General features: G+C 45.5%; 1 protein-coding gene across 4 annotated transcripts in view; it reads right to left on the bottom strand.

The window, feature by feature from the left end:
- Positions 1 to 21,631, bottom strand: part of SPTBN1 (spectrin beta, non-erythrocytic 1) — a 130,170-nt gene that overhangs the window by 50,117 nt on the left and 58,422 nt on the right. For all 4 annotated transcript variants that reach the window (XM_074903533.1, XM_074903347.1, XM_074903443.1 and 1 more), the window contains one exon: positions 2,710 to 2,861. In XM_074903533.1, coding sequence (XP_074759634.1) covers positions 2,710 to 2,861 — 152 coding nt within the window. The remainder of the gene's footprint in view (positions 1 to 2,709; positions 2,862 to 21,631) is intronic.

The following is a 21,631-nucleotide window of genomic DNA, read 5'->3' as shown; positions in this document are numbered from 1 at the left end:
GTTCAGTCTTTCTGTGCCTCCACGCAGGCAGGCCGGACCATTTAACCCAACAAAAAGAGGCACTTTTGTACACGGCTTGGCTGCACGTGCCCTGCTCCTGCACAGCCTCAAGATGAGACATGGGGAGACACAACTTCCACATTCACTGGGCAAACACAGATCCAGGCGTTACCCAGATGGAAAGAAAGCACACTGAGCACATTGTTTAGTGTATTTACCCAAACGCAGAGTCTTCACACGCACATTGTGAGGAAAACATTTTACATCAAAAAACCTCCCCAACAGAAAACGTGACAGAACTCACCAGAGAGAATCTGCTCGAACAGTCTGACCTTTGAGCATCCAGGAATTGTAAGGAATGTGCTAGTCCTTTATATGGTTATGGAAGAAACTGAGCTAAATGCTTGATTTTATGCTCAAAAAAATACTCAGCTTTATTTTTCTGTTTGGGAGAAGCCGGTTAACAGCACGTGCAAACAAAATTACAACTGTCTGTTCATAGGGCTGGGCTATTTTCTGCGTTGCTCAGTGAGACTGTTGCACACTATCACTCTCTTTCCAAATACTGTGCTCCTCAGAGGAACTTGTGTACTAAAGTCTGGACTAAACACTGGGATTAGGAATCAAGCTGTGCAGAGACAGGAAGATGTTGCCCTTACTGGACGCTCTCACTTTGAGTTTCTCCAACACATCTCCAAGGATGCTGAGTTTTCATCATCGAAAATCACAACAGCTTTTGAAAAATCAGGGTTTGTGCAAATGAGGCTGGAGGTCTTACAGGGGGCACAGAGCAGTCCTGCTTCTCAGATGAGTATCCTAAATCCTGGACTCTGTTCCACAGGCATATGGCTCCAGCTCCAGAATCTGGATCCCAGTTTCAAAAGTGAGAAAACAATTCCTGTTTGTTCTACTGCTTCAATAAACACACTGCATTACAATAATTATCTAGGCTAGTTTCTGCATTCATTTATTGCTTTCTTACAATTTGATGTTTCTTGTCTTGATTTTAAGCTTTCTGCATAAGACAGTGCCTTTAGATTTTTGCTTGGGTGTCATGGAGATATCAGCACCTAACTAACAGCAGCTAAAATAAATTCCAAAAGGCCGGGAGAACATCAGCAAGCAGATGCTATGTGCCGATCCCCCTAGAATACTTTCGGTGTGTGTAATTGTGTCAAGGTTTAGTGCATTGCGTTATCTGTATTCTAGTTTGCAGAGGAAGGTGTGGTGGAATGTCCTGTTCAAACAGAGCCTGCTGTCCTCCATCCTGAGATAAGGCAGCTGCAAAAAGAGCTGGTGGTGGTGCAGGCAGCTGCCAAGGCAACACACAAGCCGTGATGCAAGCGCAGAGCCAGCAGCCTCACCGGGTGGCTCCTGCACCCTCCCCGCCCCAACAGCTGTGTCAGCTCTGCTTGCATTTCTCAAAACCTGGAGTGAAAAATGTAAATGAATCATGCAGCAAGAGTCGTAGGACTAGTCTGAGCTTCACTGCTGCTATCTGACACCCAAAGTCAAATCTTGGCAGGCACATCCTAAGATTTATACAGCAGTGGCACGGCTGCTGTCTGAATCCTGAAACCATGGGGCACGTTGGTTTCAGTTAGTCCTCTGTGAGTAACATCTGCTGCCTGAAGCCAACATGCCAAACCCAAAACCTTACCGAAGTAAACAACTTGGCACAGAGAAACGTATTTTGAGCAAAATGTAGTTGACAAACATGGCAATGAGTTGCCTCCATCCACACAAGGCCCTCACCCACACCACAGGGTACTTCTACGCACCTCAGAGCTGCATCACCCTCACAGACGTATTCAGAGATCTCCCTCTCTGGCCTTACTCTACAGACTCTACCCTGGGGGCCATATGTTCAACTCCTTACCCGGAGCCTTAAGCCAGGGAGCTTCCATTAATAGGAGTGCTTGATGACAAGCAATTACAGTCTCCTCATGTGGCCTTAGATCTTAGCTAAAGCCATGTATTTCTTTGAAAAGATTAAATCAGGTAGTTAGGAGCATAGCCATCATTTAAGGAACTGAAGGAAAAACTGATACCCAGCCATTCCCTGACACCCAGTTTTCCTGTCACAAAGCAGCATTTTTCACTACAGGGATTTTTTTTTAATCACCACTCCCTTGTGCTGGGATCAAGTGGGCTCTCTCAGGACACCCAAAGAATTTGTCCCATTTATTTAAATTCACAGTAGATATTTGTCTAGCTGAAGAAAATCCAAGCCTTATCTATCCTCGTCAAATCAAGTACCCTCTAAAAGGCTCCTGAGCAGTGGGGTGTGATTAACACCACAGCTAAAACTGCTGCAGTGCCTCCCAGGGCCCTCCCCCACCAGCTGTGCTCCACCAGCCCCGAACACGCTCCCGGGAAGCCAGAAGGGATGTTGCAGTCTGAGATGGTCCCAGGGGTTGGAGAACATCCATTGCTCGGCACCTGTCAGGGTCAGGAGCAGGGAGTTTGCTCCTGGAGGCACTCAGCACCCCACCCGCAGCGAAACTGCCTTTGATTCCTACTGACACCAACAGGAAGGTATTTTACCAGGGTTTGGATCCAGCTGAAGCCACTTCCCACTTCTTTAATACTTAAAAAGACATTTGCAGTGCCTAACCCTCAGTACCCACTTCTGCCATACTTCAGCCATGCCAAGGATCCACCAAAACCAAACCCAAACCCCCCTAATGAATATGAATAAACACTTACAAGTCTCTCTCCTGACAGAACTTCCAGAAGTTTGATGAGCATCCTTCCATCGCGGAGGTCAGTGTACAAATCTGTAATCCTGCATGACACGCGGGCCAGGTGGGAGTTAACCCACTTCGTGAAAGTCTTCTTCTGAACTGCCTCACGTTCATCTGTTAGGAAAACAACACAGTGTCACCAGAAAGAAATCACAGGTCATGCACCTACGGTGGGATGTTCAAACATGTCTAATATTAAATGCAAGATGTAACTTATTTTCTTAGCACAGTCATTGAAGAAATTAGGACTTTTCACTGAATAATCCACCTTCCTATTTTATGACATTTTTGAATGTCAGTGGGAATTTTGCAGAGTTACTATCTATGGAGTGAACCTGCAGTATACACTGCAGACTTACTGGCTGCTCAGAGAGGCAGCTTTCTCAAGGTGTAGAGAGCTCTGTCACACAGCTGCAACATAAAAGCCCCTTTGGACTAATCAAACTGTCCAATAGCTTGATCAACAGTTACCCTCCACCACTGGAAGAATAGGTCAATTTCTGCTCTCAACTAAGCACACAGTTCCACAACAGGTCCCCTGAAATACCACAAGCTGCTTTGGATTATGACAGGTACAAAAGACAGCAGAGACCAAAGCTTCCCATTCACTTTTTTCTCCTTCTCATTACAGTATTTATTTGCAGAGTCAACATTTGTAACTGTATTTACACAACATCAAGATGAACTTTTCCATAACTACATGTCTGAAGTAGACTTGAATTTATTTAAAGCCATAGAAAATAGGTTTCTTCCACCTTCCTTTCCCAGAGTCTTTCACAAGTGTTTACACATGAAAACATGGGCTAGGAGAGCTCTCTCAATGCACAGGCTCACCACAGTGCACAGTAATTCAGAAATCCTGAACAGCAATCTGCCAAGCCGACAGCTCTCAGACAGAAAATATTGTACATCTTTGTGGTTAAATGCTTTTGCCAAGGGCTTTGGATGAAGCCCTTCCTTGTTAGCAAGAAAAGTCATTTCACTGAGCTGGGAACTACTACAGACTGAATTTGTCAAAACACCGGTGCTCAAACTCCCAAGTCTGTAATTAGAGATACAAATGAAAGCAGCCTGCTTGTCCAGCAGCTGAGCATCTCGGCCTCCCAACAGACTCCTCAAAGCTGTTGGTGTGGTCAGAAACAGCACAGGATGACTGGTAAATCCTAAACCTTAATGTAACATGTCTAGCTCTGAAAACTCTGAGTACACTGAAACAGAGAGAACGTCAGTGATGGTGCAGATCAAGGCCGAGCCTCTGTCTGAGCAGCCAGGGTTTCAGAGGTCGCTGTCCCTCGGAAGGAAGGACAGGGCCCTGTCCTGGTGCACAGCACCTGCGTGACCACTGACAGCCACCACACCTGCAGGACCTCGGGGAGAGCAGCAAAAGCCTGACAGAGCAGCTGAGGCTGAAAAGGATAAAAGGTTTGGAAACAAGACAAAGAGATGGTAAGAAAAGCCATCCCATAGTAGAATGGTGGTAAGGAAGAGGAATCTGATGAGGAGTAGAAGAGCTGAGCAGCACTACAGTGGCGGTTTGCCCAGTTTCATAAACCCCACCCTAAGATTTCAGTTCCTCCCATGTATTTCTGAATTTATTCCAGCTACCCGTGTGGGAGGACATGACCAAAGCTCATTGCACTGACACTGTCCCCTTTGTAACAGCTTTTACCTACCCATCAGGTGTGAAATAAAGAAAACGGAGCTGGGGAAGATGAAAAAGGTGGGGTTTGGGATAAAACCACAACACACTTTCAATGACTTGACAGTTGGCATTACTCTTGGTCGTCCTCACTCTGTGTGAAGCAGAGGATTGCTAAGATAGAGGGAGGGAACAGGAAACCTGCAGTAGCTGTGGCTTGTGTTACAGCACAGCAAGAGGACCAAGAGCAGCTCTCAGGAGGCCTTTCCCCCCGCGCTGCCCCAGAGCCCTCCCCTGCCAGCACACCCCAGCACCAGCACCACAAGCACTGTGTCAACAGAACAACGGCCAGCTGCTTGGAAAGCCCAAACCTTGTCACAGCAAGGCAACACTACAAAAATAAATATTATCTTTGCAGTCAAAAGCCGCAGCGTCTCCTAACCATGTTGCAATTTGTACCTGTGGCGTAACGACAGAGCTTGTTCAATCTTGGATCGAAGAAGAAAAAACCCAACACATCCAACTAGGGGAAATAGTTGTCCGATTTAAATATAGTGTCTCCTAACCCTAAATATATATTTTATGAACTATTTATAGCAAGTTCCTGGGAATGCTGTATCTGCCTATCTGCTTGTCTAGTAATCCATGCTTTTAGTGGAAGTATTTTTCTGAAATGAGTCACAGAAGACAAGTCTTGCAATAGTTGCTGCTTTTTAAAGAAAATTCCAACAGAAATTACCACATCTCCCTTTACCAGCTTGAACAAGCCCCAAAACAGCTCAGCAAGTTTGTTTATTTAATCACTGCAGTCTCTATACAGAAGCACAACATTCAGAGATCCCTGCGGTTACACTCATTCCAGACAGAAATATGGACGTACAGGATCCTAAAACCAGAGTTGGATATAGAAAATACTATGCAAAACAAAAAAAGCATTATTAAACACCATTGTGAAGCCACCCATTAAAAAAAATCTTTGCTCAGAAGTTGTGGTCATCAACAACCCTCCCAATCGGGGATCACAATAATAGTAACAGGTGGGATAAGAACATCCATATGGCTTTAGTAAGATGAAGGCTCAGAGCCTAACTCTGAACAGAACATGATGTGGGAAATACAGTGCCATGCCAAGTCAGGCTGTGAAAGCTCCGGTGCAGCTGCATTAACTGACACCAGCTTAGGATCTTCTGCTGTTGAAAGCAAGCCAAAGGAAGGCAACAGATCAGGGGGCTCCCGGCAGCCCTTCCAGGGGGCAAACGACAGGTCCCTCCTGCAGACAGCACTGACGTGGCCCAGGGGCCACTCTCTCTAAAAGCCTTCCCCACCCTAGCACAACTGATGGCCCTGAAAAGGACATGGAAGCGCATTTCTTCAGGCAGTGGGGCCTCAGGGAAAAAAGCCTGAGGAGGTTCCCATGACTCCTTTTCTCCTGTGCTGCCTCAGCATCCTCAAACACAGGGAATTACCAGTGAGGGAGAGGATGGGAACCCAGGCTCTAGGCTCTCCCTGTCTGGCTGGAGGCCTCTGTGCTTTGGCAGCTGATGCCTGGTGCCATGATGCAGGTTTCTTTAGCCTAGTTCAGAATCAGTTTGTGCCTCTCCCCATCTGCCTTCCCATTTTCTCTCTCTTGCTTGCTGTGGTCTCCGTTTCCTGTTTACGGTGCGAGGCTGATGGGTTCAGTTGGGTTTTCTGGTTGCTCATGTCCGCACCCGCCCCACACACGCTCTTGCCTTCGCTCCTGTGACACGATCCCCACCCATCCTCTGCGGTGCCGTCCTCCTCCCTGCCCTCCCCACCAGACAGAGACAGGGTGAAAGGCTCCAGGGGAGCCCAGCTGTGGTGGGTTTAGCGCCGCCTCCCCATGCTAAGCCTCCTCACGTGGGGCTGAGCCACTTCGGTGCCACGACTTGATGGCTTTTCGATTTCTTCCCATCTCGCCTCCTTTCCTCTGAGTCATGGCAAGAACAGCCAAAAGCAGAGAGAACCCTGAGCGCCCAGGGGCAGCCTGCAGCTCCGTGGGAAATCCCTGCAGAAGCTTGGCCCCGGCCTGCTGGCTGCCAGCTTCGGGGGACAACTGGCCACTTCTCTCAGAGAGCTGGCACTGGGCAGGCAGAGCGGCTCTTTCATGGCCCTGACCGAGGCTGCTCACCCGGGGGGCTGCTCTCTGGCCTGTGCTGGGCAGAGCCCAGGCACTGCTCTCACACTCCCCACGGACATTACCAGCAGGACAAAACCAGAAGTTAGAAGGCGCAGGCGCTCTTCCCCCCGCATTGCTGAGCTCCTCTCGTGCTCCCACAACGTGGGAAAGCAAAACAAGCCCGCTCGGGAACTCGTGTGACTGGGGTTGGTCGTGTTCAAACCTCTCCTGATTATTTCTACATGGTGTTTCACAATGACTGGAGGTTTTTGCAATGCTTTTACCAGTCCTTTCAAACTGATAAACTGTATTTTTCTGCTCTGGGCTTTCAGGTTGGAACAGGCACAGAAGTAAAACCAGTGACTTTTGGTTATGTGTTTCAGAGACAGAAACACAGAGAAAAGCGGTGCTACAGCTCTGACAGTTGAGCTAAACACACAACTATGGCTCTTTTAACATGCAGTGCTGTGTCAGAACCCACAGGACCAAGGGCATCCCTGAGTGATGAAACCCGGGATTTAACATCAGCCCTGGGCCCTGAAGGGCTATTTAGGAACCTCATGTGATCGTTTTGACAAGCGCCCTTCATACTTTCAAAAACACAGTTTTAGATTTTGAAGATTAATTAAAACTAGAGGATATGGGTGGAGCTCCAAGTGTCCTACAGCTTGTAAAAACATTTCTTTCCCAAGGGTAAAGAGAAATGCACGACATGCAAAACACACACAGCAGGAAAACGGAAGCTGCTTAACAGCAGTATTGATAATAGAGAATATGACTTATCTTGAAGCAACACTGGGAAGGAAATTTCCTTTATGCGGAAACCCCCACAACAATGCTACCAGCACACAGCAGCTTGCAAAGCCCAGCTCTGTGACCCATAAATCAAGGACTGACTTTGTTTAGATGTTTAGTAAATAAACTGGAGTTTGTACACTGAAATCCGCATCAAGCAGGGCTGGAGGGATCAAAAGCAGACATCTAGCCACTTTCCTGCTCAAGAAGAGTAATTTCTTCCTCTACTAATTGGATGAAAAAAAAGCCTGACAAAAATGTGGTTAACCTTTGGAAAGGCCAGAGCCAGGAGCGCCCGTGGCTGAATCCCCAGCGCAAGACGGCAGAAGGGGAGGTCGCACACACCATCCTCCCTCTGTCACACGCTCAACTCGGCTGAGTGACCTCAATAGGACTCTGCCAGAACAACAGAGAATTTCTGTTAACTGCCCTGGGAAACGCATGGCTGGGGGAGTCGACTGCAGGAAGCAGGAGCTGCCGTGACCCCCCGCCAGCCGCCGTGACCCCCCACCTGCCGCTGTGGGCCAGAGCGTTATCAGCCCCGGTCCCTCTGCAGCACTAACTGCTGCTGTGCCAAAGGTTACCTGTGCAGCCGCCTGTTTTCTAAAAACATCTTGAAGATTATCTGCTCCCTTCCACACCGGTCAAACCGCATTTTGAACAAACTGACCTTGAATCCGTTTCAAACTGAATGGTAGATCTGTCTGGCTCAGGGCACTGCTGGCCCAGTGCGGGTAAAGCAGCAGCTCCTGCCAGCCTCCAACCCTGAGCAGATAAACAGCCACCCTGTGCTCTCCAAGGAGCTGAAACGCTACTGAAGGGAAAGAGAAATCAGAGCACAAAAGGGAAGCCGAGAGGAGCCCCGAGCATCCAGGCCTGCTGCTGGCCGGCAGCCTGTGCTGGAGCCCTCTAATACCTCAGGGCAGACAGATTAGGGATAAGGTTTAATCCCTAACTCCAACAGCTCTGTCTCCCGCAGGTTTAGGTTTTCTTAGATTGCCATGCTGAAAGGAATTTCTCCGCATTAAAATTACTCTTTTTGCACTGTAGCAAGGCAGGCAGGCAGCGTGCAGCTTCTGCAGAGCTTTGCTAAACACCGTGACTCAGAGCTCAGCTGAGCACAGCTCTGGGCACACTACCCCTGCCCACACTGGCACCCACAGCCTCCCTGCGGCCCCCACACAGACACCCAGGTTCAGGAGCACAGGGAGAACAGAGCTGCCTTTCACAGGACAACACGCCCGGTACCGCAGGCTTTCAGGGCACAGGATGTCCTCCTTTTCTCCTAGATGTGAGGATATGGAGTTAAACATGTTTGTGGTTTCACAAAGTCCAGCCGTGCTTGAAAGTTTTTACATTAAGGAAGATGCCTGGGAGAACAGCAGAGCAGCTGCTGGGACAGAATGCAGTGATCAAACAAGATTTAATCAGGAAACAACATGAATGCATGTACTGCAATCATCCTCGCCATTTGCTATAGTAACACAAGACCAACATGAACAGGAAATAATTCTAAGACAGGCCTAACCTCTGTTTGTTTCAGGTAGGCCTGGGCACAGGCTTGTACAAAAGCACTCCACCGTATGGCCCAGAGACTGGTACACAGATCCCTCAGCACACCTGACAGGGCCATGTCAGAGCTATCCTCACCACCCTTGCAGCACCTTGAGAAAAGAACAACCCTGGTGGCTCCTGGATCCTTCAGCTTCCTGTCCAAGACAAGGGCTGCAGGCTCAGAGGAGGGCTGGGGGCTCCCTGCAGCCCTGGCCTTGACCCATGCTGTGCTTTGTGTGCTCCTGACAGTCTGGCAGGACCCACCCTGGAGCGAGACCCTGGGCTGGGACCCTCCGGGGGGGTTGCCTGCCTGGGGGGAGCTGCCGGTCAGGCAGCTGATACAACACCAAATATAACCCAGAGGGGTAAAACACCTCAGTATGTCTGCACCCGAAGCAGCTGAGGAGAGAACCATCTGCTCAGATGCATGCTCCTGAAAGGACAGCCTTCTCACACGGGGCCTGTGTTCGGGATTTCAGTACTACCTGGAGCAGCCAGAGGCCTGGCAAGAACAGTGCATGCACATGCGGTCAGGCACTGAGAGGCTAAATCACAATATCATCACATCAATCAACAGAGAAAAAATGATGAAGGAGGAAGGCTCACCCAGTCAGAAAGAGGACTGTTAGGTGGCTGTAGAGGAAAGGAAATAAAATTAGTTTCTCCCAACATTCAAATGTCCTATGACTCTCTCCCCCTTAGCAGTAATGCAGTAAAACTGAATCAGCTGCAGGTAACAGGTCAGAACTGAAAACAGGAATTGATCAAAACAGAAAAAAATGTGTCTAATATAGAAGACAAAAGTCCATAACACACAGGTGCAGAGGCAAGCAACAACCTAGAACTAAACCTGCAACAAGTCAAACGCACACCCTATGCAGAGACCATGATACACATGTGGGTCCAATGTTTAGAAACAACAGGTGAACTTTAAAAAAAAGGCATCTCCTTCATCCTTACTTCAGTCTTGTGGACAGTTTAACACAGAAGAATGACTGCAGCTGATAGTTTTGATGCAAGCAGGACATGTTTGGTATGGTTATTTCATACACAAAGTAATGTGTGGTGTGACTTCCTCATCAAAAATGGTGAGATTACACCAAAGCTTTTACATGCTGGAACATGACTTAAGACAATAAGTAGAAAGCAAGTGTGAAAGATGACAAAACAACAAGGTGGGTTTGTTCACACTGTGTTTAGCTGGTGATTTTCATTAAGAGCAAAATCCTTGCTGCCTCCCCAACCTCTGCACAGAGACAACTGTTCCCAAGGCAGGGGTGTGTTCAGCAATCCATTGTCTTCTACTGGGAAGCACCGGCCAGCTTCTAAATCCTATTAAATATCTACCCTTCTCTACTAAACATTACAGCATGTGATTACTTTCACTGCTGAAAACGATCTGAAAAGAAAAAAGGGAAAGCTACATAATGCAGCATGTAGAAAAAAAAATTTTCTGCCGCTTTCTCTCTTTGATGTCACTAAAGCTCTCTCACACAATAAAATGATGCACAGAACAATGTCCGGTAGCCAGCCAAGCATTACAGGGTGTGGAAGGGCAGGTCCCTTCATTGTCTTTATTTTTACACAGAGTTTATGGCATTTTGGTGTCAGCAGTACAAAAATAAACCCTCTGAAAGCCAGCTTGGGATTCATGTAGAAGAGTTGTTATGTTCAACTGCAAAAAGTGGCTGTAAAGTCTCCCACAGCAAATAAATTAAATGTAAAAGTCATCTGGGTTAAACTGCTGGCAGAATTCAGCCTTTTTTTAAAAAAAAAAAAAAAAAAATTCAGAAGACGAAGATGACATACTTAAGCAGATTTAGAGACAATATGCGGTCAGTTCTCCCTACACTGGTGCAAGCTATGTGAACTGCTGGTTTAAACTCAGGAAAAACTGGAATGCCAAATTGTGTGAATGTCCCCCACACCGTGAGCAGCTCCCTGCAATGGGAAACATAGTGCCACAGAGACCATCTCAAAAATACTCACCATCACCTTTTTGTTCCTGGTACTCTAGGATACCAGCTGACTTCTTGGTTTTCCGTATGAAATGCAAAGCAGCTACAGAAATGTAACCTTTCTAGTGGATGATTAAAAAGGTTTAACACTTCTGGGTGCTGCTCTTGGAAACACTACACCCATTTTCAGCTTTAAACACCGCCATCTGCCCTGGTTTAAATGTAACCACTCATATTACTGAAGTCTGTTATGAGAAAAATGTTCAGGAAGACTAAGGCCTGATCTCCAAAATGTATTTGGAGAAAGATGTTACAAAACCATTTTTACAGCAAAATAGCAGAAGTACAGTTGAATAAAGGAATAAATAACTTTATGGCCTAATGAGCATGCAGTACTGAGTTCAAATGGAACTTCTTTTAAAAACAGCATGAAAAATACCTCAGTGTTGTCATAATCGAACGTAAAAGGACACAAATGCCTTATGGCTGATTTGATGTTAGTGATTTTACACTTGTTGCCATGTTTTCCCTTTGCATAACAGACAAATCACTTAATGAAAAGGGAGTGTGGAAAAATCATGGGCCTGTCCCAGGACTCTGACTGAAATTCCCACAGAGGAACAAGGAAAACCTGAGGTCACTGCGCTATTTCAAGTACACACCATCTGTGGGGTCTGCACAGTTTCCTTGAAAAAACATTATGAGCATAATGCAGGGAAGTGCCAGGGCTATTTTTTTTTTTTTTGGGGGGGGGGGGGGGGGGGAGGCAGCATGCAGTGCTGTTATTTTCCCAACTTGCCCAAAGCACAGTCTGCTGGGCGGTGCTGCACGGGGGAGAGCAAGGCTTTGGCACAGGCACAGAACACACCAGGTACTTCACTACATAAGGTCCATCTCATTTCTTCCTCTCTTTAGCAAATCCAGCAGAATGGAAGAATTTTGACAGCAGATTACCACTTGCCTATAGAGGGAAATATAAGAGTAGGAAGGTGGAGTTGGGTTTTTTTACTGTTTCTGTTGTTCTCTCTTCCTTTCAGCCCTCCTCCCTCTTCTCTGGAGCTGCAGGTAATGCAACAGTTGTCACACAGGACTACCAGCAACCTGATATTTCTACAACCTAACTATGTGAGCAGACTGGGATCCTCCCTATCTAGGTATCTGGAAATACGAAATAGTAACTGTTAAGCAGAGATGAGTCAGTAAGGGATGGGCATCAGGACTCAGCATTCACCATGCAGATACAAGAACGGATGCTGAAACCCATCTTTTAGAGAGCAAACCCAGGCACTATGGGCAGAAACTGAAGAGTGGCACGCAGCCAAGCAAGGGGACCTGCTTGATGGCTGATGGGTGTCAGGAGGAAAGATGTTACTGTGAGGGTGTTCAGACATGAGACACCCATGGGCTGTGGGATCTCCATCCTTAGGGGTATTCCAATCTCAACAGGACAAGTCCTTAAGCGACCCAATCTAAAATGGAAGTTGATCCTGCTTGGAGCAGGTGTGCCGGACCAAAGAAATCCCTCTTCCAACATAAAGTATTCTGTGATTCTATGATTTTTAGCAAGCTTGAAGAAGTGGCCAGGAGACTGAACTGCTACTATTCCTATGAAATCCCATCTTGGGATCTTCTCTTTCATCTGAGGTGCAAGTTGAGACATTACATGGAGAGAAAAGTCAGAGCTGTGGTATGTTTTGACCATGCTTCTTTAAAAACTCATTGGAATCAGAAAGAACAATAGACAAAAGAAATGCCAAACCTTTGTTGGGTTCACATTTAAATCTAATTTCACTTTAATGACAGAAAAGCCTGAATAGAAAATAAATAAATCTATGATGAATGCATTTAATCCTTTCAAAATATTCAATCTCGGTGCTAAGAGATGTTATCGTTATAATTAATTGCTGTTAAATTATAATTTTCATTATCACAGAAATATTTTAAATGGAAGAACACTTAAACAACCACTGCGTTGATCAGGGATTAATAATAGCTGATTTCATAGCCTTGCTGAACAACCTGTTTAGCTCACCCAGTTTCCATAGTCACGCCATCATTTACTATTGTTCAGCGCGTGCTCTGTGTGGAGCCAGACCCACTGCACCGCTCTGAGAGGCTGCCAGCAAAAGCAGGAACACTGCAGGTAAGCCAGGCCATGGCTAAACCAGCCTGAGAGCTCAACTAAATCCCAAAGGTGAAAGCTGAATGAGGAACAGTAATAAAAATATTGTGGATTACAATAAAAATTACTTGTCTAACTGAAGGAACCATGGTATTTATAACATGCAGTTATTCCTAAGAAGGGACTTTTTAAAACGAATGGATTTTAATGAGATTTGAAACAAACTGCTAATAAGAAGCATTAGGGGAAAAATCCCTAATCTTCTCTGGCTCTAATCCACGAACCCATCCTGCAGGGCTCCAGCTGAAGTCCTGCAGTTGTTGTCTCTTGAGACTGGCAGAACTGGTGCCTTCACCTGTTGGCTTGCTTAAGGACAGCTCCAAAAAACTGAACCACAATGTAAACCTGAACACACACATTCCAATCAGTCACTCTGTACATCACAGTTCTTTTTTAAGAAATCCATGTGGTAATTAAAAAAATAGTAACAATGTATCTTTCTTCCCATGCCCTACCTGCTTTATTGGCACTTCTGAGGTACAAGCAAGTTGCACACAGATTCTAACTCCGCACCTCAATATTGTCCCGCTGGTCTGTTTGATTCCAATCTAAAGGTCATTTAGTGATCTGCTTTTGAGGGACAATGTGGCATGTTTGAGCAAAACCATTTTAGCCTTTGGAGTTATGCAAGCATGGGCAAAAAAAAAAAAAAAAAAGATACCTTTCCAGCACAACATTCCTACCCATGTAATAACTTTCAAAGTAGTACCATAAAAAACCCCTTTCTTTGAAACTCTCAGAGATCTCTCTGAAATTTAAAAGGTGACACAAATTTGGAGGAATTAGTTGGATGAAATTATACTTTGAACACCTTAAATATGTATCTTCCATCCAGAAACATCACCTGTTTTTCTAGTCTGAAAGTGTATTTGTGTGTCGTACTGATTGTGCAATGCACTGACTACACAAACTGAACAGCTCTACACGGGTACAAAGGTGCAGCTTACAAAGTTATCTGTGAGAGCTCCCAAAAATTTACCTTTGCTTACTGCCTTGAATTTTTAGCGCACTAAGACAGTTAAGTGCCAAACATCATCAGCTCAGCATAATCAAGACAAGAAGCAGCCAAACACTCCTGATCAAAGTCATTTCACTGATGCTTCCTTAATCACATTGCACATGGGCTTTCCAGTTGAATCTTTTACCTCCCTCAAAACGTGAAACAACGGTGGTGTTGGGGTTTTAAAAGAAAACAAGACTATGAAATACAGCAATCAATACAGGAAATGCAGAGGGCAAGAACTTCTGAAAGCTAAGGGAGTGATTAATGATCCCAAGTGCCTGTGATATGCTATTAAAAAATAATTCAGGTATTGGTTAAGCACAGAACTATTGCCCGTTTGCCTCACACAGGTGAGCAGGTTCTCTGAACTAAGACTATCTGTGTGCTCACACCCACCCTGCACACCTTCCCAGCCCCTCGCAGGGATGGACGTCTGTACTCCAGCCTGAGAAAGCAGTGATGACACCTCACACTGACTGTGTGAGCCTTATTTGTGCGTTCCTGAAGCTTGAGACATGACAACTCATGGATTCTCAGGGCTCCAAACTTAAAACCATGTTTAAGCCAAACTCAAATACCCAAGACATTTATGAGTAAGAACAAGCTCCATGAATACCTTTGTGAATATGAAGTGCATCTGCAGCTGGTGCCAGGGAAATGCTTTTAAACCTGGTGTCAGGAGCTAAACCAGAAGGGAGAGCTGACTTATGAAGCACAGAAGAAAACAAGTGTTCTGGTGTTACGTGGTTCACAAATGTAAATTGAAAACTCTGCTAGAACCTGGCTGGGGTCGGCCATGCTGACGGAGACTGGAGAAGACATCAAGACAGCCTCCTGCCCAGCCCACTGAAAGGGGCACTGTGGAGTTTCAGGAAAAACAGGGCAGGGGAAAGTCCCCTCCCAGGTGCTGTTTTGTTCTGTGTTGCCAGAGCTGGCAGGTGCTGGTCCTGGCCCTGCCATACCCAGCCTAGAGAGATGCTCTCCTGGAGGCAGTGCCCTACTATGCTCCATCCCTGCAGATGATGTCACGACCAGGACATGCTGCATGGCTCAAGATTTTACAGATTAGGTGTCCTTAAGTGTGCCCGTTCTCCAGGACGACTTGTAATTGCTTTTATTCAGGAAAAAAAAAAAAAAAAGGTATCTGCAGCAGGGAACTGGCTGGAACACAGCTGGCCCCAGGTGCAGAGGACACATAATCATCTTTCAAGTGGCACAGAGTATCTTCAGCATCAATGTGCTGACAAACATCAGTGCAACTCGGCTATTAGGAGCAAATGTTCCCATAATTAAGGATTTATATAATGGGGACTTTATAATATACTCTATCAGGCATCATTAGTAACATACTTTGGGTGAGAGACAGAGAAAAGCATTTCATAGTATGGGAGCAGCAGTGGATTTATGGGAAAAATGTGCCAAACTTCCCTGTCTGGCTCTGTGAACGCCTTCGTAAGGGCAGCAGCTATGAACAATCACATCCAGAGACACCTAGCATGTAACCTGATGTTAGAGGCTGATGGGTTATCAGCACACCTGCAGAAGCACTGCTAGTGCCCACGACATCACCTCGGGAACAGTCAGAAAACTGTCTGTGGGCAGCAACAACTTTCTCACATGACTCCTTGAACAAGGAGGGACACACACCTTCCCCTTCCCCTCCCCAGGCAAGGTTGTGAGGGTGAAATGCCACTGGCACAACAAAGCATCATCATGCAGAGTCCACCCAGGCTTTGGCCATGGCCCCCTCCCACCAGGGGAGCAGGGGTGCACACACCTGTGCTGCAGGGCTGTCACTGCCCTCCCAAGGAATTACTGTTATTGGAACAACAGGAGACACGGAGTGTTTAAATACAGGGCTGACCCCAATCATCGACCTCCCCAGGTATGAGAGTAAGAGGTCAGAAGTTCATAACATAACCAACATCTGACGTTTCTAGACACCTCCCCTCTTCATTCCGGGCCTTAACAGCCATTTCATAACGGCTGTTGCGCATGAGAAATCACAATCAAAGCACAGGCACATCTGCAAGTTCAGAGGAGTCTCCTCCACTATATTGCCAGATAACCTAGGAAAGCTGAAACAAGGAACACACCCTGAAAAAAATGCGGCTGTTGCACTACCAGGGCAAGTCTAGTTTCCCTGGAAGTAACTGTGGAAGGGTACTAAAGATGCAGAATTAACTGTTATCCAAAGCAAATTATAGTTAGTCAACTACAGATTAAACAGCCATGTTTTCACTGTCATTGTTTCTTGGAACCAATTCATAACCAGATCCTATTTTCAAAAACTGCAAACACTGCCTGGACAAAATGAGCACTAAGAACTGGAATTTGGAAGTTTTTTGGAAGGGGAAGGCTGAACTCAACAAACAGTATCAGCGTGGAGACGCTGACACCAAAGAGAGGTCAATTACTTGAGAAGAATGAAGGAGCAGGCTTGGATCTGAGACAAAATCCCATGAGCGAGTGCCTTGGCGCTGTACCGTTGGGCAGTGCCACTGCCTTCCGTGGGGCTGCCTTGGTTTACATTATCTGAGAACTGGGCTCTACACGTGCACTGATTTTCTGAAGAGTTTGTCAAGGCATTAAATGTAGGTGTCTTTATTGAACAATAAGGTTCTCACCCAAGAAATATCTGGGCAGCCAACATTTCTTTTGTTCAGATAAACTCTTAAATCTCTTTGTCACAAGGAATTATTTTGTTTAACCTTTGCAGACCTTTAGAGTACTGTGGTAATACCGATCGGTTTTGTACCTTGCCACCAGGCCTTATTCACTGTCTCTTTGCTATGTAATTCTGCAGCTATCCTACCTGAAAACTCAATTAAAATAGAAATAAAACAGACAAGAAAACTTAAAGAAACCAACCTCCAAGCCAAAGCAGTCCTCAGAAACACGCGCCCGGCCATTTTGACAAGGCAGAGAGAGGCCTTTGCAGTCTCTGCATGGGCCATCCCTGTTGCAATGCCATTGGGGGTGGTAATTTTCCTGTTTTCTGACCCAAGAAATATTCAAAGTCTGGAAATGCAAAATCATACCTTTGACCTTGTGCTGCCTCACCCCCCAGCAACCTGGATACAGTTTTACTCAGGAGAGTGCAGGACTGTGCATTCTACTGACTACCTGTTGCACAGCAAACTAACCCTGACCACTGCAGCTTTGCTGTGTGGGTGTAACCAGGCCTGAGCTTTCAAGAGTGCCAGCTCCTATTTTTATCAATAAACCCAACTTGACTGAAGATGGAATTATCAGCACTTCCAGTTATCTTGTGAAAAGGCCACTCGGTAATGCCAGATTTTTCACAAGACCTTTGAAAAGCCATGAAAGTGGCCCCTAGACTATGCCCCAGTGTCTGCGTGTCTGCATAACTGTACTGTTCCCCTCAAAAACTGAAGGGCCTTTTTCTTTAAAGCCTCTTTCTAAGTGAAACAGTGGGGCATTCAGCACAGCTACGAGACTGGTTAATATTAGTTTGGCTACAGTAGTTCTCGTCCAACAAAGGAGGCTCTCAGCCCAGGATACCCTCGCTCCGGCAGCAAGTGGACAAGGTCTTTTGTGTTAATGTGGGCTCTCCCGGCCATCACGACCTTGGACTCCACATCAAAAGGCACAAGCATGAGTGGTCACCACCCCTCTGTTCTTTTCGCTGAAAGAAACGCAAGGGTTCAGCCATGTGCATTTTTAGGAACAGCAAGCGAGTTTAGGCTCATGTGACAGCCTGCATGTAATTCAGGAGGGCAGAACTACTTCAGGTGGTAACTCTGTTCAGTATGTGAAGGAAATGACGTGGTCAAAGCTGCCTTGAGAGTAAGACCCTCGTCCCCAAAACACCCCTGCTCCCATCGGTGGGGAGCACACACACTATCTGCTGCTTCTGCCTGCCAGGCCACCACCTTATTCTGCCTGTACTGAATTTCAGAGCTGCTGGAACGCAGAGTAATCCACAAGTTTCCTACTCTCTCTACGAATGACCACAGGGCTAATTTTGAGCTGGGAAGGGAGATGTTTTCCTAGTGCTTATTAAACAATTTTCTTCTTTGTACATCACTTCACTTGGACAAGGACACCGGGAAAAGGGCTATTACCTGCCAGTCCCAGATGTAAGTTTCCAAATGAAATTCCAGATTTGATTTCTCATGGGAAGAGCAAACCAGATTCTAAACCACCTTATTTATTTTATTCTATTTCCTTCACCAGAGCTTTTAAAGTTAACAGGGACTAACTCCCAGTATTTGGCTTAACAGTTTTCCCAAATCCATCTGTTGAATGAAGATAATTCATTTTCACATCAGGAAAAAATACATCATTGTCATACCCCACCACTTCATAGCTGATACTTAATACTCCTCAATTCCACTTAAATAGCTACAAAAAGACCTTCAGAGCTGTTAGTAAACAAATGCTCTTTCAATGAATTCTTACATGAAATTCAGACTCTGAACAGAAGGGGTGCACCTACCAGACCCCCCAGATTTTGTGAATCACACTGCAAATCCGTAATTTGACTTTTTCACCATTTCTACTTCGCTTAGGTAGTATGTCATGCACTTTAGTAGTCAGAGCATGCACCCAACAGAACACAGAAAGTGACAAAAAAAAGGATGAAATGACAAAACAGATCTGAGAAAGACCTCAGGAATGAAAACCTACCATTGTTCTGGCTTTTTATCACCACTTTCATCTCTGCCCATGGTTTTCTTTTATTGCCCCACTCTCCACAGAAGTTAATGGCAAAACCCACAATCTATTTGCATACGGGCTCTGGGATAGGAATAATACTTGTAACAGGAACCTGTCCCCTGATGTGGTCACAACATGCCTACGGAACACTGGGATGGTCTGTGGCAGGGACCTTCTCCGAGACACTCAGTGCACAAACACACCAGGGCCAGCTCCTGAGCGAGCACCAATGCCTGCACTGTCAGATCTGCAGAGCTGTGGGGATTTACACCACTTACGGACATCACACAAATCATTTTACTGTTCTAACTCAGGCAACAAACCACCCCCGGGGCATTCCAAATACTTTACTGTCCCGGGTGAAAGTACCTGCTCACCAGCTTTGTTTATTCCACAATTTCAGAGCCACAAAAAGTGCACCAGAATTGCCCTTTTTTTTTTTTTTTTAAACAAAATGCTCCAGAGCCTAGAGATTTGGTTTTAAATTTTCTTATACACACAGTTAAAAAACAAATATTACAAACACAATCTAAAAAGGAAGAGACTACAAAAAACCTAGGGCAACAGCTCAGAGTTGTAGATTTTCACAGTTATTTCAGCCAGGAGCCAAATCCAATTTAAATGTTTAATTTTTCAGCTGTACCAACACTGACCATTAGTAGCAGAAATATCTTGCCCTGTTCTCTTTTAACTTGCCTTCTCCATCTTCACAAGTACGAAAAGCCACAACTAGAAAAGGTAAATTTCTGGAAATTTTGAAGACACAGAAGAAATTCCAGAGTTCTTGGAAAGAGAAAGTGTGAACTTGGGACAAAAGGTTGTCTTCAGTAGCTATGGAATTATCAAATTCTGGTTTATTTCTCTTAACAGTGAGAAATTTCTTAGTCCTTATTTAATCACAAGATCATGGTAAGAGTTTACCTCGCAGTAAAGATGGAGTTACCATACTGTCCTGAACAGCTCTTTAAAACAGGGAAAATACAAGAAAACCTTAGACTTGACTTCTCAATGTTTATTCTGAAAGAAAGTCTTGCACAAGAACTTTCTGTTTTCTTCAAAATCTCACTGAGGCTTGTGGGGGTTTCTTAGTATCATCATTGGGAGAGAATAGGAGCAAAAGTTTTGAATGCTTTTTTTTAAGTTGCTGGGTGTTTTTGAATTTTCTCCTTCACAGACAAAACTATTTCAGAACCTTCTGCATCACCGTCTTCCACAGCTTTGCTATACATCATCTAGGCAGGAATTTTAAAAGTGCAGAGGCTAGATAGTTTATGTGTAATAAATAAACAGACAACATGCGCGGGCAGTGAAACATGGCTTTCCTCTCTGGCTGGCCCTTCCCAATTTAAGGCATGCAACACAGACTCCCCGTGCCCTGCTGCAATATTTAGGACTAGGAATAAATGTGTCTGGGTGCCACTCCACAACTTCTACAATCTAACTGTGGGCTTTTTCTTGTGGAAAGGGCAGAAATGATAAGGCGGCTCTGAGAAAGTCTGGTCTCACTGGGATCCTCTGTATCAGCTCTGGGCTGCAAGTGGATGTGAAAATAGAATTTGACCAGTTGGTTTTCTGAGCAGACAAATACCAGTCCTAGCAAGTGATTTGCTACAAATGTCCACTCTAAAGAAGAACCTGGACAGGTTAGTTGCAACATTTCCCTGGCCATTTCCTCCATGTTAAATTCCTAAATTATGCACTCAATTAGTTGGCCAGATGGCTTTTATAACCTGCACGTTTAAAAATTTCTACACACATAAGACTTTTCACCAATATTTGATTACCATCTTTGTTTCAGATGGCTACAATGCCTCAAAACTCAGTCTGGGACTCAGATATATTTGGAGGAATCTTTACACTGGGGAAAGTAAGGGTCCAGCCATCACAGAGACGCGCTTTCAAAGCACTGCATTTAAGATCATTTAAAAACTGCAAATTTGACAGGGCTTCCAACCATGTAGCTTGTGCTCATGTGTTCACCAAAGCCCCAAGGCTGAAGGATGCTGTGACACACACAGACTTTGGAATGGTTGCAGACAGCAGACAAGCAAAATTTGCCACAGGAACATGAATACATTTGCAACTTCAATGGATCTGAGAGAGTGGAAGAAAAAAAAAAAATCCATGTAAACCAGACACGTTTCATCTGGAATGAAATTTAGCCTTCCCCCATTTCACCTTTAAGAGAAATTACCATGACAAGAAATGCCAGTGACCAATTTGGTAGACAAAGTAGGATGTCCTACAGTTCAGTAATCACCGCCTGTAGCTATGCAGGTCACTGCTAGCAAGAGACTGAAATCCTTTAAAAGGTAAAACTTGCAACAAGGAAACCAGCTGTTGAAACCGACTTTTCAAAGGGCACCCAGGTAACTTCAGAGCAGATCTCACTGCCCTAGCGCAGGACCGTGCTCCAGCAACTCCTGCAAACTTGTCTGTTCACACTGGAGCTACCTGCTTATCCCTGGGCATAGGCAGGAATTTGGGGGTAAGATTTTCCTGCAGGAAAAGCTGTGGGGAAGCTCTGCCTCAGAACAGAAGAAGAACAAAGAGGATAATTTTCCTGCTGTTGTGTAGCCTGGATGGGAACCAATCTATGCATCCTATCTAAATTATTGCGGCCGATTATCACTGACCACTTAAAAATAGAAACTGCCTGTCTCTCTTTCTATGACAAACTGGAACCCAGACCAAACCTACCTGGGTGGTGGCAGATCAAAGGATCACACAGCCAAGGAGCTCCCCTGCTGAAGGGCACTGCTATGGGAGTGAGTGGTTTGCCCCAGACACCTGAAATACTGACACAACTGCATTTTGTTTTCTGGTGTGGGTAGTGCTGCGTAGCCACAATCAAGTCTTTCATCCCCACGAAACAGAGTTTATAACTGATCTAAAGCCAGGTTAAACACCTCTGGCAGGAAAGACAGCTCAGC

Source organism: Athene noctua, chromosome 1, assembly GCF_965140245.1.
Source record: "Athene noctua chromosome 1, bAthNoc1.hap1.1, whole genome shotgun sequence".
NCBI lineage: Eukaryota > Metazoa > Chordata > Aves > Strigiformes > Strigidae > Athene > Athene noctua.
This window is presented reverse-complemented; position numbering and strand designations above follow the sequence as displayed.